Genomic DNA, 13,522 nt, shown 5'->3' with positions numbered 1-13,522 from the left:
TTCGATTTAAACCGAATGCTCAATCCTAAATGAGACCACAACCCACCAATTAGTGATGATAATTGGAATAAGATAGGCTTGGTTATACCTTTGGTTTGATTAGAGAGAAACAAACCCAGAAGAGAGTACCTAAATAATTAATAATCATTATTTGCAATACTGCTCGCCAATTGTTGTTGGGTGTTGGCCGCTTCTCTGTGGTCAAAATCAAACATTTTTATGGACCAACAACTGTCTTAACTGTAATACGATCCTTTCAGGCCTTTTAATTTAATTAGAGCTACACGCATCAACAGTTCAAAAGTAACTACATTATCCACAAGATATTCTCTTCTTAAAATAAAATGAATCATTGACATGTCTTGGATTCATATATAAACAAGCATGTCCACACAAATATAGCTTTAGCAACCCATGTAAATACTAGATAATATAATACCTCCTACATGCAGTTGTAGCATATAAATCCTGGTTGTCAATAGCTCCACCACTCCAAAGCTTCATTATGGATAGGGTTATTTCAGACCGGTAAAGCTTGACCAAAAGAAATACTAGATTTTTCAAAGATCATAGAAAGTTTTCATGTTGCTTTCCATCATCTCCACACCACAAGTAAACCTTCTTCATGACTATAGCATCACATACAAATGCACTTATAAACAAAAACGTAACTCTAAATTCATAAACTAGATTTGAGGTCTCATTTTACATCCTCTTCAACCAGTACCAGCACCAGCACATTAGATCATCTCAACTTCAATATGTTCTTTGAACTGTTCAAGAACAGCAGTCAGCTTTGAACAGATTAAAAATGAAGAGTCACCATACCAACAACAAACTCAACAAACAAAAGTTAAATGATAACAAGTCTTCTGATGCTTACTCCTGTGCAATAAATGATCAATTGCAATATTCACAAGTTGCTCAGTAAAAGAAAATACACTGGAAATAGGCATATTTTCTGAAGGGCAGCATTTCTCACACGCATAATAAAATATTGAAACACTAAGAAGCGTAAGTATTCCTTGAGTAGTTTAGTAATTTAGCAGCAATGGATCAGGCTTGCTAAAGATGGAATAGTTATATAATTTGTAACAATTGCTTTCTATTTTCCCCTCTGAATCATTTTATTGTAAATAACAAGAAGAGTAACTACTGTCACCAACTAAAGAAAATGACAAATATTTTTCTTGTAAGAGACTAGCAGGCCAACACAAAATTTTAGGTAACTATTTTCATGCAAGAATGAAAAAAAAAAAAAAAAAAAACAATATTTAGGTAACTCTTTCAATAGAATTTGCAACAGAAAGTTCGAAAGCAATCATTTACAGTATACACCACACATGCGCATAAAAAGTTGCAATGTCTCACATCGTTAGAGATTGAAGAAAACTTTTTGAACCTTAAAAAAAAGCAAGTTATATAAATATATGGAGGCACAAAGATATTTAAAATTATTTGGTGAAATTATCATTCCTCCTCTTCTTGATCGCAATTCACATATTTTGGTGCAGAATTTGTCACAAGGGCCTGTGGACCCCTTACAAAGAAGCTATTGGAATTGTTTTCTGTCTTTACAGTTTCCATGGTTGTTACATCCTTTGAACTACTTATTAAATGGAGTCCAGAAAAATGGTCACCCCAGATATCATACCTATATTCGTCCCCTACCTTTTCTTCTACTTTTTTCTGGTTATGAAGTTTGGGCCCAGGAGCTCGAACATGAGGAGCAATTGTAGATTTTGAAGCTGGAGAAGAAGAGTACAGCAGATTGGGGACAGCGCTATCACCAGAAGGAAAAGTGGCAGAAGGCAACGAAACAGGTTTGCCATTAGTTTTTCTTGGCACTAAGAGTTCCCCTGGAATAGAAGAGAAGCAATTAGTACTGCACCATTTTAAAGAAACCTTGGGCTCCAATACAGATGCCTTGGAAGTAGATTCAGCCACTTGAACCTGCTCACCCTGTTGTTCAGCCACTTGAACAAATGGATTTCTTGCCTCATTAGGGTCCATGTCAGGAGATGGTGACCAAGTACGCTTAGGAGTCGCATTTGTTACAGGAGATAGAGGGGATGAAGGTGTGGAATTCCCACTTTGACTACTTGAGACTTCAAACAGTCCTGTTAAACCTGCAGCAACACCCCTTTTCTTCCTTCGCCTTCTTCCGTTCTCTTTTCCAATCCTGACAGTAAGGTTATAAGGTTGGGAAGCTTCAAGAGCATAAGAATTCTCAACTGCTACAGATTTTGAAAGCAAAGATTGCACTGCTTTGTGATTTTCAAGAGTTGGCATCCCATTCTCAACAGTTATCCCATGGTCTGGGCCTCCACGTTGACTATCAGGATATCTATAACCAGCCGCCTGCTTTGAGGTTTTGCCTTCTGCAACTGATCTTAACAAACCATCCATTTCAGCAGGCACAGATGACTTGTTGGTTTTCTGATTAAGATCCAAGCAAGCTGACTTACCTGAACTTCTCACTGTAGTATTGGTCAATTGGGGAAATATGCAACGAAAGATCAGGAACATCAAAGAAGCAGAAAGAAACACCACTGCAGAGAATTTCTTCAATCGCATCCAGAATACTGATTTCCTGCAAAGATTGAATGTGTATAAAGGGAAACTTGCCTTCATGGGTATCACAAAAATTCCATTACTCAAGGTCAGTTTGAGATCTCTTTGTAACATTGCCGCATAAAAATCAGACTGGTATGATATCAGAAGTTTTGTTGACTCGCCTGGTTTAAGCGAAAAACCATTACAATTATGAACCGTAAACCCATCCAACCCACACTCTGTTCCAGAAACTTGAATGCTTTTCACCTCAAGAGGCAAGTCTCCTGTGTTTTTGGCATACAGCTCTTTTGACAGTGGCTGAGAACAAGCATAAGTGGTCTCTTCCACGTGAGATACCAGGTCTGGAGGAGAAATATTTAGGGGAAATGACAAGTTAAGGTTAAATTCTATGCTCTGAATAGGCTCAGACCCCTCAAGCAGGACAAGGGAAAGTGATCCTCCAACTCCCTTCAAAGATAACCACTCTACACCAGAAAGATTGTTCCTTATCAGGGCAGAACTTATCCACTGACATCTATTTGAAGGACGAAAGAAAATTGGCCCAAAAGATGCTTTTCCGTAAGGATGAACATAGGCCTCTCTTCGTGCACCCTCTGGCATTGAGAACCCATAACTAGTTGTATTGAACTCATTATGAACCAAACTACTTGATGAAAGGGGCTGTACAAAACCATCTGTGCCCCTGCATTCATCAATAATTTCTCCTGAGTTAAGGAGGAGCTGCATTACGACCAGGTGATCACTAGGATTCTTTACGGTGATCCACTTAGAATGTTGAGTTCCTACCTGAACCATTGGGAAAAGTACTTCATGATCATCAAGCACAGACATGCTGCTTTTGGTACCATGAGATTTCCAGTTCTCCAGAACAAGTTCATCTGCTTCTACAGTCTCCAATGCCTTCAATATAAATCCATAGCATCATGCTAGTTATCATACACACATAGATTCCAAAATATCATGAAGCAGTCAAATGAGAAGGGGAAGAAGAGATTAAGAAATTGACTGATAGCATGCAAATATTGAGATTCAAGTTGCAGATCATCGCGGAACCACTACACACATCACATAAGGGACATGCACCCTTGCATGCATCTGAGAGGACACATATACAGGCAGATGAACACACATTCAGAAGCATGCACTAATTGCATTTAGTTTATGCACACCCTTGTGTGTGTCTGCATTTGCATGTGTCTACCAAGGGAGAGATTATGTTTCCAAAATTCCAGTAATTTGGTTGAATAATAGCACTAGATACATGGGGAACCACCAAAACAGTTATCTACTAATAATGCATTACTCTCTCTAACAAAACTACAAATTTTTCTAAAGTAGTATTGATAAAACCACTTTTTTTATCTACCAATAATGCATTACTCTCTCAAACAAAAATATAATTTTTTTTCCCATCCTTTTTCCTTCTTTAATTCTTATATTTAATAATTCTAAGGGGTAAGGGGCAGAGTGGTAATGTCCATCAATGAACAAAAGGATTTAAAGGAGGGACCAGTCCTTGGTAGAAGAACAAATGTACATCAAACAGCGCAAGGCATTGAAGACAGCAAAAATAAGAACAGTAAAAGAAAATTCTCATTGGTATAATCACATCCTTTTATATACTTGAGGGGAATCAGTACGTTATTGACTATGCGAAAAGTTTTCCTAGTTTTAACAGTTAAAATCTTGACAACCAATGAAAATAATTCACTATTCTACTTAAAACCAGTAAAAATTAGAAAAAGTTCATTGTCATCACAGTTTCCTATAACTTATCATTGTTAGCTCCTTGTTGTGGCAAAGAGTTACCAAATGTATGGTTTTCTAATCTTTCACACAAATACTGTTATGTTCAAGTATCAAAAGCTCATAACCTCATGGGTTTGGATGATGATTATGATTAGTTCAGTCTAATAAGCCTTGTCCTAATTGCTGAATAGACTTCCACTTCAGATAATCACTTCCCCCATTAGTGCACAAGTCTCAACAAAAATTCAAAATTGCTCAACAGAAATCTTTAAAACCCTATATTCTGACTCAAACTAAGCCTTAATTCGAGTTTAGTCGGGATCAGCTAAATGAACCATTTTACCCATCCCATATAGTTTAGGGTAAAAAGTCTAGATCTACTAAATTTTATTTTGCAACTTCACCCCAAATCATCCTGAAAGTAAATCATTTTTTCTCCCCTGCAACTTCAGAATGCTCAACCTTGCGTATCAGAGCATTTGGTGATCTATGATGGACATGCCCAAATCATCTCAGCGGCCCTTCTCTTAACTTCTTTTCAGTGGTCATCACTTTTACCTTCCTATGCCTGCATTTATACAGTCATCTATCATATTTCCACACAATCATTCTCATCCCTATCACCTTAATTTTGTTTACATGATGTTTCTTCAACACCCAACACTTGTTGCCTGGTTGAATTTGAATTGTTGTCCTTTAGGATTTTCCCTTCAATTTAACCTAGATTCTAAAATTGCATAAGACCCCCACTAAATAAAATCCCATGTTCTAATGCCTAAATCAGACATAAATTTAGGATAAAATACATTTGAATGCCAACACAAAACCTCATTACAGAATTTAATGCCATAACTTTCAAAATAGACAAAGTTACCCCCAAACATTTCAAGAAGTAACAATTAGGTTGTTTCTTAATGATCCGTGAAAGGTTTTGCTTTAACACACAACGCATACTAATTATTAAGCCGTCAAAACAGGTATGAAAATATATAGCCACGTTTATTTTCAAGCCAAAACAAAAGAATCAGAGTAATTATTCTTATTTTATTTTCTGCAATTTATCAGAAATTTATTTCATTTGTTTCCTCTTTTTGATACATACAAAATACACTTGGGTTGTGTATAGCTCTCTTACAGAGATAACTTAACAGATATATCCCACATGAAGCAATTTCAAAGTATATCTCTAATAAAGAACTAAATAGGGATCATAAGCATCTTGGAAATGGAACGTCAAGGACTAAGTTCAGAATAAGATTATAAAGAGCTGATTTCCATTTTACCCTTTAAACAGCTCCTGAAAATATAGGAAAAATAAAGTGTGTTGTTTGTGTTATAAACAAAAAGAGTGAAGTTGTCGTTTTCAACTATGCTCCTATTAACTTGAAATAAAGTTCTGAAGAACTCTTACTCACAACTTGAGCACAAAAAAAAAAAAAAAAAAAGTGAAGCTCAAGCATATCTATCATTTCAAACAAATTGCTATAGGTGTTAAACATGAAGTTGAATGCTTAATCAAGGAATCAATGAAAAAAAATGGTGTAACACAAGCATGGATTTGATAGGGAAATTTCAAGGAGTTTTTAAGGCAAGTTTCGAAAGAGTCAATGAAGATGCATTCACATGCATCAGTAGAAGTGGAGTACTTAAATAGAGAAACGTGGATAAACCAAAGAATTTTGTCATGAGTGAGCATCAATTTTAAACCAATATCTAATTATTAAGACATATGTCTGTGATGATATTATTAAGACATATGTCCATGATGATATAATTTTGTGCATTATTATTATTATATACATGTAAAATAGGTGACACTTCCACTGTTCCTAAGAACAATGAAAGTGCCATTTCGCCCTTTTCTCTTTATTTTGATTGGATGAACACGTGATGCAGTAACAAGCAAGTTATGGTTTTGGACATTGGCACTTGAGCGTGTTCACATGTCTACGCAAAAGCATCATTTATAAGATTCAAGAAAATATCCCTCCAATCTGAAAGTCCTGATCATGATGAACAGGTATAATTGGTATTTTAATAATAATTACATTTTATTGTAGATATATAACATTTAATGTAATGTTGTAATAAATGTCATAACCAAAGCTTTTTTTATATAAATAAATAAATTTTTTTGCTTAAAATGTATAATATAATATTTTTAAAATATATATACATATATTAGTTATTTAATGCACTTATCGTATTTTTATTAATTATTTATAACAAAGCTTTTCTCTGTTCATACTTTAATTTGTATAAAGGTAATTTATTTTTGTTAATTTAATCAAAAAAATTATTTTATATTATTTATAAATTGTAATTTGTTCTAAAAGTTTCTGTCATTGTCTATTTAATTTAAAGCAAATTAATATCGCTAATTTAATCCATTTTATTTAATCCATTTTATAAGAAGTGTCAATTACGAGCACTATTAAAATGTGTTGACCCATTTTCATAGGTCACATTCAATTAATAGAATCGGTTCAAATAACAAAATTAATATTCAGATATTATGTGATACTATAAAGAATGAATTTGAATCAAACAGATATATGAATACATTTAAATTCTAATTTCCAGCTCAATATCAAATGTATTGTATACAATAAATATTTAAAAACTTTAAAATTTTCATAATAAATTCAAAATTTTAATACTTATATCATTATTTTACTTTAAATAAACATGCAACCTATTAAATAAGTATTCAATTGAATAAAACAATTTAAATAATCAATAGTTTATTGATATTTGGTGATATAACTAATAAAAATAAAAAATTTAAGTTAATGCTGATTTTGCAAACGTTGATGAAATAAAGAATTAATAATTTAATTGAATTTGCCACCATCATCATATTAATCTACTAGCTAAAAGAGAAAACACTTTCATTATTTCTAAAAACAATGAAAGTACCATTTTGCCATCTTTTCCATTTATCTTCTCTTTTATTATATTACATCAAAAGGAGCAAAAGCTGAAATGTGTGATCATGTGATTTAATATCTCGATTTTTACATGTTCTTAGTTTTACATGTGATTATTTAATTTATCACTAATTGAAGGCCATTAATTGATTTAATTTATGATGACATAAAATTAACTAATTTTTATTTCGTGAAATTAATATTATCACATTTTGATAGATGATCTTTTTAAGTTTAAAAATGGATTTTAAAAAATACTTAGCTAGCAAGTAAAAAATTCAATTAAATTATTATTATACCAATATACTAAAAGAGCTGACACTTTTACTGATCCTAAAATAGTACAACATTGCTCCAGTGATCTTTACCTTTTTATATATACTTACTACTTCACTCTCATTCTTCATTACCTTTTCACTATTTTTACAATATGAAATATTTTGTTATTTAATTAATATAATTAAATAATTTATCTTAATTACGTCTTTCATAAGTGAATTTCCTTCAATGAATTAATTAGTAAATTGGCTTTTGGATGAAATATCTTTCAGATTTTTAATATGAATGAAACTGGAATATTTTATTAAACGTCTTTTCTTTCTGATGTAAAGAAAATACCTTGAATATTTGATTAAAAAATATCAAATTGTTAGTTAAAAACATTACTAGAAAGAAAAGCATAATGAAACATAACAGTAGTATATTAATAAAAAAATAAAGCGTAATCATTCAAAATTGATTCATTATAAGGAGGCTTTCATATAAAGTTAAGAATTTATTTATATGAAATTTTAATGAAAATAGAGCTGAAGAGGAATGTTACGTCAACCCGCCGCAAAGCACAGGTAATCGAGTTTGTTATACAACTAATAACAAGTTCAACTTCACATAAACTAAATTTAAGGGGAGAAGAACAAGAGAATTGCCAATTTTGAATTAAGTCTCATATTTTCATGTACTACTAAACATTATCAAGCACTGAGAGATGGAGAGAAACAAAGATGTTTACATGCTAGAACATGCCTGCAGCAGAGTGCAGGCATTCCTGCTTGTAAAGTCCTAAATAGCATTTCAAAATACACTGCTTTGGACCATTCTTGGTGCACTTTAAGCCAATACAGGACCAATATTTTGATCTCTTAACTAACTTATTAAAGTATGGAATATTAAAAAAATGGGAGGACCAAAATGTATAATTAGTCAAACCTCAAGAATTTTCTACAATTTCCCCTATCCATTTCCACTTACATTGAGAAATTCCAAGCCTATAATAGAAGCAGAAAATTTTAAGCCAAAGAATGCATCAATCAAGTACCAATCAAGATACATTACGCATCAAGAATGCCGCAAATTGGAAAAAGAAAGGATAAGAATGAGCATACCATGATTCTTGAAGGCAACTGCGTGCTAATGCCCAATGGTCCTGACCTTCTGTTGCTAGAGTCAGCCTTTTCAGATCGATGGTCAAATCCAATGGATGAACCCTTTTGATGTCTCAAACAAATATTGATTATGTTTTGGCAAGGAATTTCAATTTGAGGACTACTAGAGTCATTTGTTTGTACAACTAATTTGCAGTTCTTATAAATATTGGACATTTCAGGTGAGGAATCATGGAATTCAACAAGCAGCTGAGTGCAAGTAATTGTAGCAACTTGTGTAACAGTGCCTGGGAAGAGTAGCAAGCCTTGCATGTACTTGACCTGGAAAACTTTTGTTGCTGCAACTTCACTAATCCTGACAAAACTCAAAACATGAGGAGCTTCATTTCTCAAAGAGATGGCAACAAAAGTGTTACTAGCATCACGTGATACCAGAGCCTCAAGAGAAACTGAAACTGAACTTGCAATATCATTACATGCCACTTTTCCATCCAGGTAAATCTCAAGAGGAACCAAAACAGTATCAGACTTATCTTGAGAAGATCTTAGCAATTGAATACAAAAAGAACCAACAATTTGTGCTTCAGATTCAAATGAGAAGTCTATCTCTATGACAGTTTCACTGTCATGAGGACCAATATCCCAATTTTCATGAGGTCTCATAGCCATCAATGGAAAACCAACTTGGTCACTCTTCACAACCAACCAATCCTTAACACTCAGCAGGCTCGTCCTGTCAGAATCTTGAAAATTTTCAATACTACAGAATGCTTCAGTGTGATGGGAGATATTTCCTTGAGAAACCAAAATCCATGCACTTATTTCCTTAACACAAAGGTTTTCATTGAAAGGATTAAACAAAGACAAATTCCTAATCAACCGTCCACTAGAAGCAACATCCAGGCTTACAACAGGAGTAATCCTGTAAGGGGACTCCAAAGCAAAGCCTTTGACCTGGACCAGGAAACCACCAGAGCTTGTCTGCAAGATCAAATGAGCGGAGGACAAGCCCAGCCATCTTGGCAAAAACACAAAACAAACTGAAGCTACTTCACCAGGTCCTAGAGAAAACTCACTAAAGTTGCAGGGATAAAACTGTAAATTGGTACTAAATGGCTCATAAACATGTAAAATGCTGTCATTACATATATTAGTTACTGTTAAGAAAGCTACAGAGGGAAAATACAAATGTTTATGTCCCCAATCAAGTACAGGAGGGCTAATTCCTACATGGGGTGATGAAGAAATGTCAAGTGGACTAGATTTTGTCACCTCTGAGTTTGTGTTCAACCTAAAAGTTGTGCTCTTCTTAATTAGTAAAGGATCTCTACATGAAGAAAGATCATTTTGATTAGCACTACTCTTTTGTATGGATGATAATTGATTGACACCCTCCTTGGAATTTAAAGAACAAGAAACAGTCTTCCCATTTAATAACTCAAACATACAAGAATCTGAAAACCAGCTCCTGTTACTAGCCCCCTTGCTACCCTGAGTTGGTCCCACAAAAGACAGACTATCAGATGGACTCCCAGAAACTTCTAAAGCTTCAGCTTTGAGCTTGTGCTCTTTAGATGGAAAACCAGACAATGTTGAAGGAAAGCAGAATGAATGAGAATTGGTACAAATATTCTTGATACTCAAGTGAGTCACTGGACTTCCTGCATCATAGCCTGATCTAGCATCAGCAACAATAATATCTTGAAAACCCAAAGCACAATCATCTCCACAGGCCCCACAGCCATCATACTCCTTGGATTTCTGCACCCCATCCATCAAGCATGGTCCACATGTAGCAAGGCAAAAAATGGTACTTGATAGAACCAGAAAAAAATGGAATGCTTTTACCTGGTGAAACAATCCCCTGAATAAACCACCAAATCAAATGGCATTACAAGTGAGGTTGGCTTAAAACTATCTCTAGCCAGCAAAAACAATTTACAATTCAAGAAATTCTACATTAACAAACTTAAAAAGATCTATTAAATTTAGTAAAGAGAACACAAAAAGAGAGTAAAACGAGGAAACCAAAATAAGAGTAAAGTAAATTTCTCTCTTGCAAAAATAATGTGATCAACTCACTTGCAAAAGAGAAGTTCACTTTAATCTTATTTTTACCTAAAAGAATAAGGAAATCACAGAAAAGTTTAATTTCTCAATTTTGACTACTTTCCACCATTTCCTCGGAAACCAAGTAGAACCAAAATTACATAATCATGTAGAGACTTGGAAGCAAAATTAATTATTCAAAAAAGGAAAAAAAAATTCATATTTTTGCGAGCCAAACGTAATACCAAAATGGGAAATAAGAAGTAGGAATAACATTTTTTGCACTGGCACATAAACTTTAAATAAAATTTCCATTTTTAATAGTTTTCATCAAATTTTAAATTAAAAAAAAAAACTAATTAATTGCAGCTAATCAATTTTTCCATTAAACACTAAATCCGAGAATATAAAGAAACGCACCCAAAAGTATTTGCACTATGAAATTAATATCTACCCACTTCAACAAGAGGGGGAAAAATGAAGCCCTATTTTAGCTCCTACAAATTTGGAAGCTATTCTTGTTTTAATAAATTAAAGCTAAACCTGAAATATTAACTAAAAAACAGCCTTAAAGCAATTACTAAATAGAAGGAAAAGCCCCCCCAAAGCAGATACTGCAGAAATGTCATAAAATCGATTGTCTACCGAAGTCCATCCACTACAAAGCTGATCATAAAATCAACTACCAGTTCTAAGCTCCATATCGTGTCTCAAACCAATCATCGGTATCTAAAAAGGATCATTTTTGAAACAATAAGAAAGAAACAGGCAAGCAATCGAAAACCCAAAATTAAAAAAAAAAAATCAAATAACATCAATCATAGTTTTAAGAATAGCTGAAGAAGAGTAGGAAACAAAAAGAACATGCAAGGAAAATAACTAAATAAAACGTAATATATGGTAAGACAAAGCAAAAACAAGAGTAAAGAAGAAGAAGAAAAAGAAGAAGGAGGAGGAAAAAGGGACTTTCGAAAACAGGTGTTTTGGAAACATCGAAAATGGAGAGAGTGATAGAGTTACCAGGGGAAGCACATGGAGAGCAGCAGCTGCAGTTGCTGTTGCGGAGCTGTGATAGTCAAGGAATCGAACTCCATATCTGAGAAAGCAGAGAAATCATCTGCGATTTTTCTCTTTTTTTAAAGTTTCAGCTTTCGATCTTCAGGGGCCCTAGAAAAAGAAAAAGCTTAGAAAACAAGCACAGCTGATAATGAGCGAATGAATGGCCACCAGAAGCCAAATAAAACAGAAACCAAACAAAATCATGTACCAAAGAGAAGAATACTGTATCAGTTGAATTTACCAAACTGCCCCTTAAAACAGAGTTGTTGGTTACTGTATTAATTTACTCCCAAGTCGCTCGTAATCCATATCCAAAACACTCAATTCTTCTCCTTTAAGTGCCTTTTTTATAAATAAATAGAGTACGTGAATACAGATAAAAAAATATATTATTATTAAAATTATTATAATTTTTATAATAATTTAATTTATATTATTTTAATATTTATAATAATTTAATTTTATATTTAAATTAACTATTTTGATTGTAATTAATTAATATAGACTTTTATTAATAAAAATAATTTAAAGATTAATTTATTTTTGTGAGAAATGAAAAGATTAAATTATGAATTTTGTTATACAAGTATGGGAAAAATATCTTTAAAAATTAGTCGTGACAGGTAGGATAAAACGGTAATTTGTTGAGGGTACAACAGCTGCGGTGCAAGGCAGTTGGAAGTTTTTGGGGTCGCTGGTTCCCTATTTAAAAATTTAAGCACAGTGACGGCGACAGTGCCCATAAATTGCGTTTGTTGGTTAATGCGTGTGAATGGTCTGTTTTGCCCTCAAGTTTGTTTAAGTGGCCATGTGTCTAGGGGCCACAAGCTAGTGTGGAAAAGTGAACGCCTTGGCTCGTTGTGGTCCTAGCCTAACCGCACCTTACGCCTTGGGCATTCAAGGCTCCAGTACGAGTCAGTTGTCCTCTGTTTTCTTGAAAATGAGGGGTAGTTTTGTCAATACGGATAAAAACACCAAAAATCCCAGAGATGCCTGCTCGGAAATAATGGAGTGCGTCGCATTTTGCTTTTAATTTTCACCTTTAAAAATTATTATATTTGTTAGTAATTTAAATTTAAAAAAAATATTTTTTGATATTAAAAAATATTATTTCAAATATTACTAAAAAATATTTTAAAATTTTTATTTATTTTTATTTTTATGATTAAAATATATTAATTTTAATTTTATATTAATTTTAATATATTAAAGAACTGATTTGATATTGGTTCTATAGTTATTCAAAAATATATATTTTAAATATATTAATTAAAATATATTAATTATTATTTAATGTTAAATTTAATATATATTTTAACTATAAAATATTAAAAAAATAATTTTAAATTATTTTTAAATAATATAAAAAATAATAATATTTTAAAAAATAGAAAATTTTTATTAAACAAAGATAAAATATAAATATGAAGTATAAAATTTTATAATTTAACATAAAAAATATTAAATAAATCACTTATATAAAATATAAATATAATTATTTTAATTTAAAAAAATAATTATATTGAAAAAATAAATAGTAAAGTCATGCTTCACTTTGTGATAATTTATTATTATTTGATGAGATAATTTTTTTTATAAATTTAATTTAAAATTATTAAATTTTAATATATTCATAAAAAAATTTATATTTTTTACAAAATAATTTTTAAATTTATTTTCAATTCTGACTATCACAACTTCATTCTTTCTCCGTGTTAAAATTTCATGTGAAGGATCCATTCTATCAAATTATAATAATCTCTATTTTTAAGAAAG

General features: G+C 32.3%; 1 protein-coding gene across 1 annotated transcript; it reads right to left on the bottom strand.

Moving 5' to 3' along the window:
• Positions 1-1,445: 1,445 nt before the first annotated feature.
• Positions 1,446-11,997, bottom strand: LOC110656270 (uncharacterized). The gene is made up of 3 exons (XM_021812930.2): positions 11,708-11,997; positions 8,639-10,502; positions 1,446-3,477 (listed from the first exon to the last, which is right to left on the bottom strand). Exons 1-3 carry the CDS (start codon positions 11,779-11,781, stop codon positions 1,471-1,473), a joined length of 3,945 nt encoding a protein of 1,314 aa, XP_021668622.2. The 5' UTR covers positions 11,782-11,997; the 3' UTR covers positions 1,446-1,470.
• Positions 11,998-13,522: the final 1,525 nt, after the last annotated feature.

This window comes from Hevea brasiliensis, chromosome 10, assembly GCF_030052815.1.
Source record: "Hevea brasiliensis isolate MT/VB/25A 57/8 chromosome 10, ASM3005281v1, whole genome shotgun sequence".
Lineage (NCBI taxonomy): Eukaryota > Viridiplantae > Streptophyta > Magnoliopsida > Malpighiales > Euphorbiaceae > Hevea > Hevea brasiliensis.
This window is presented reverse-complemented; position numbering and strand designations above follow the sequence as displayed.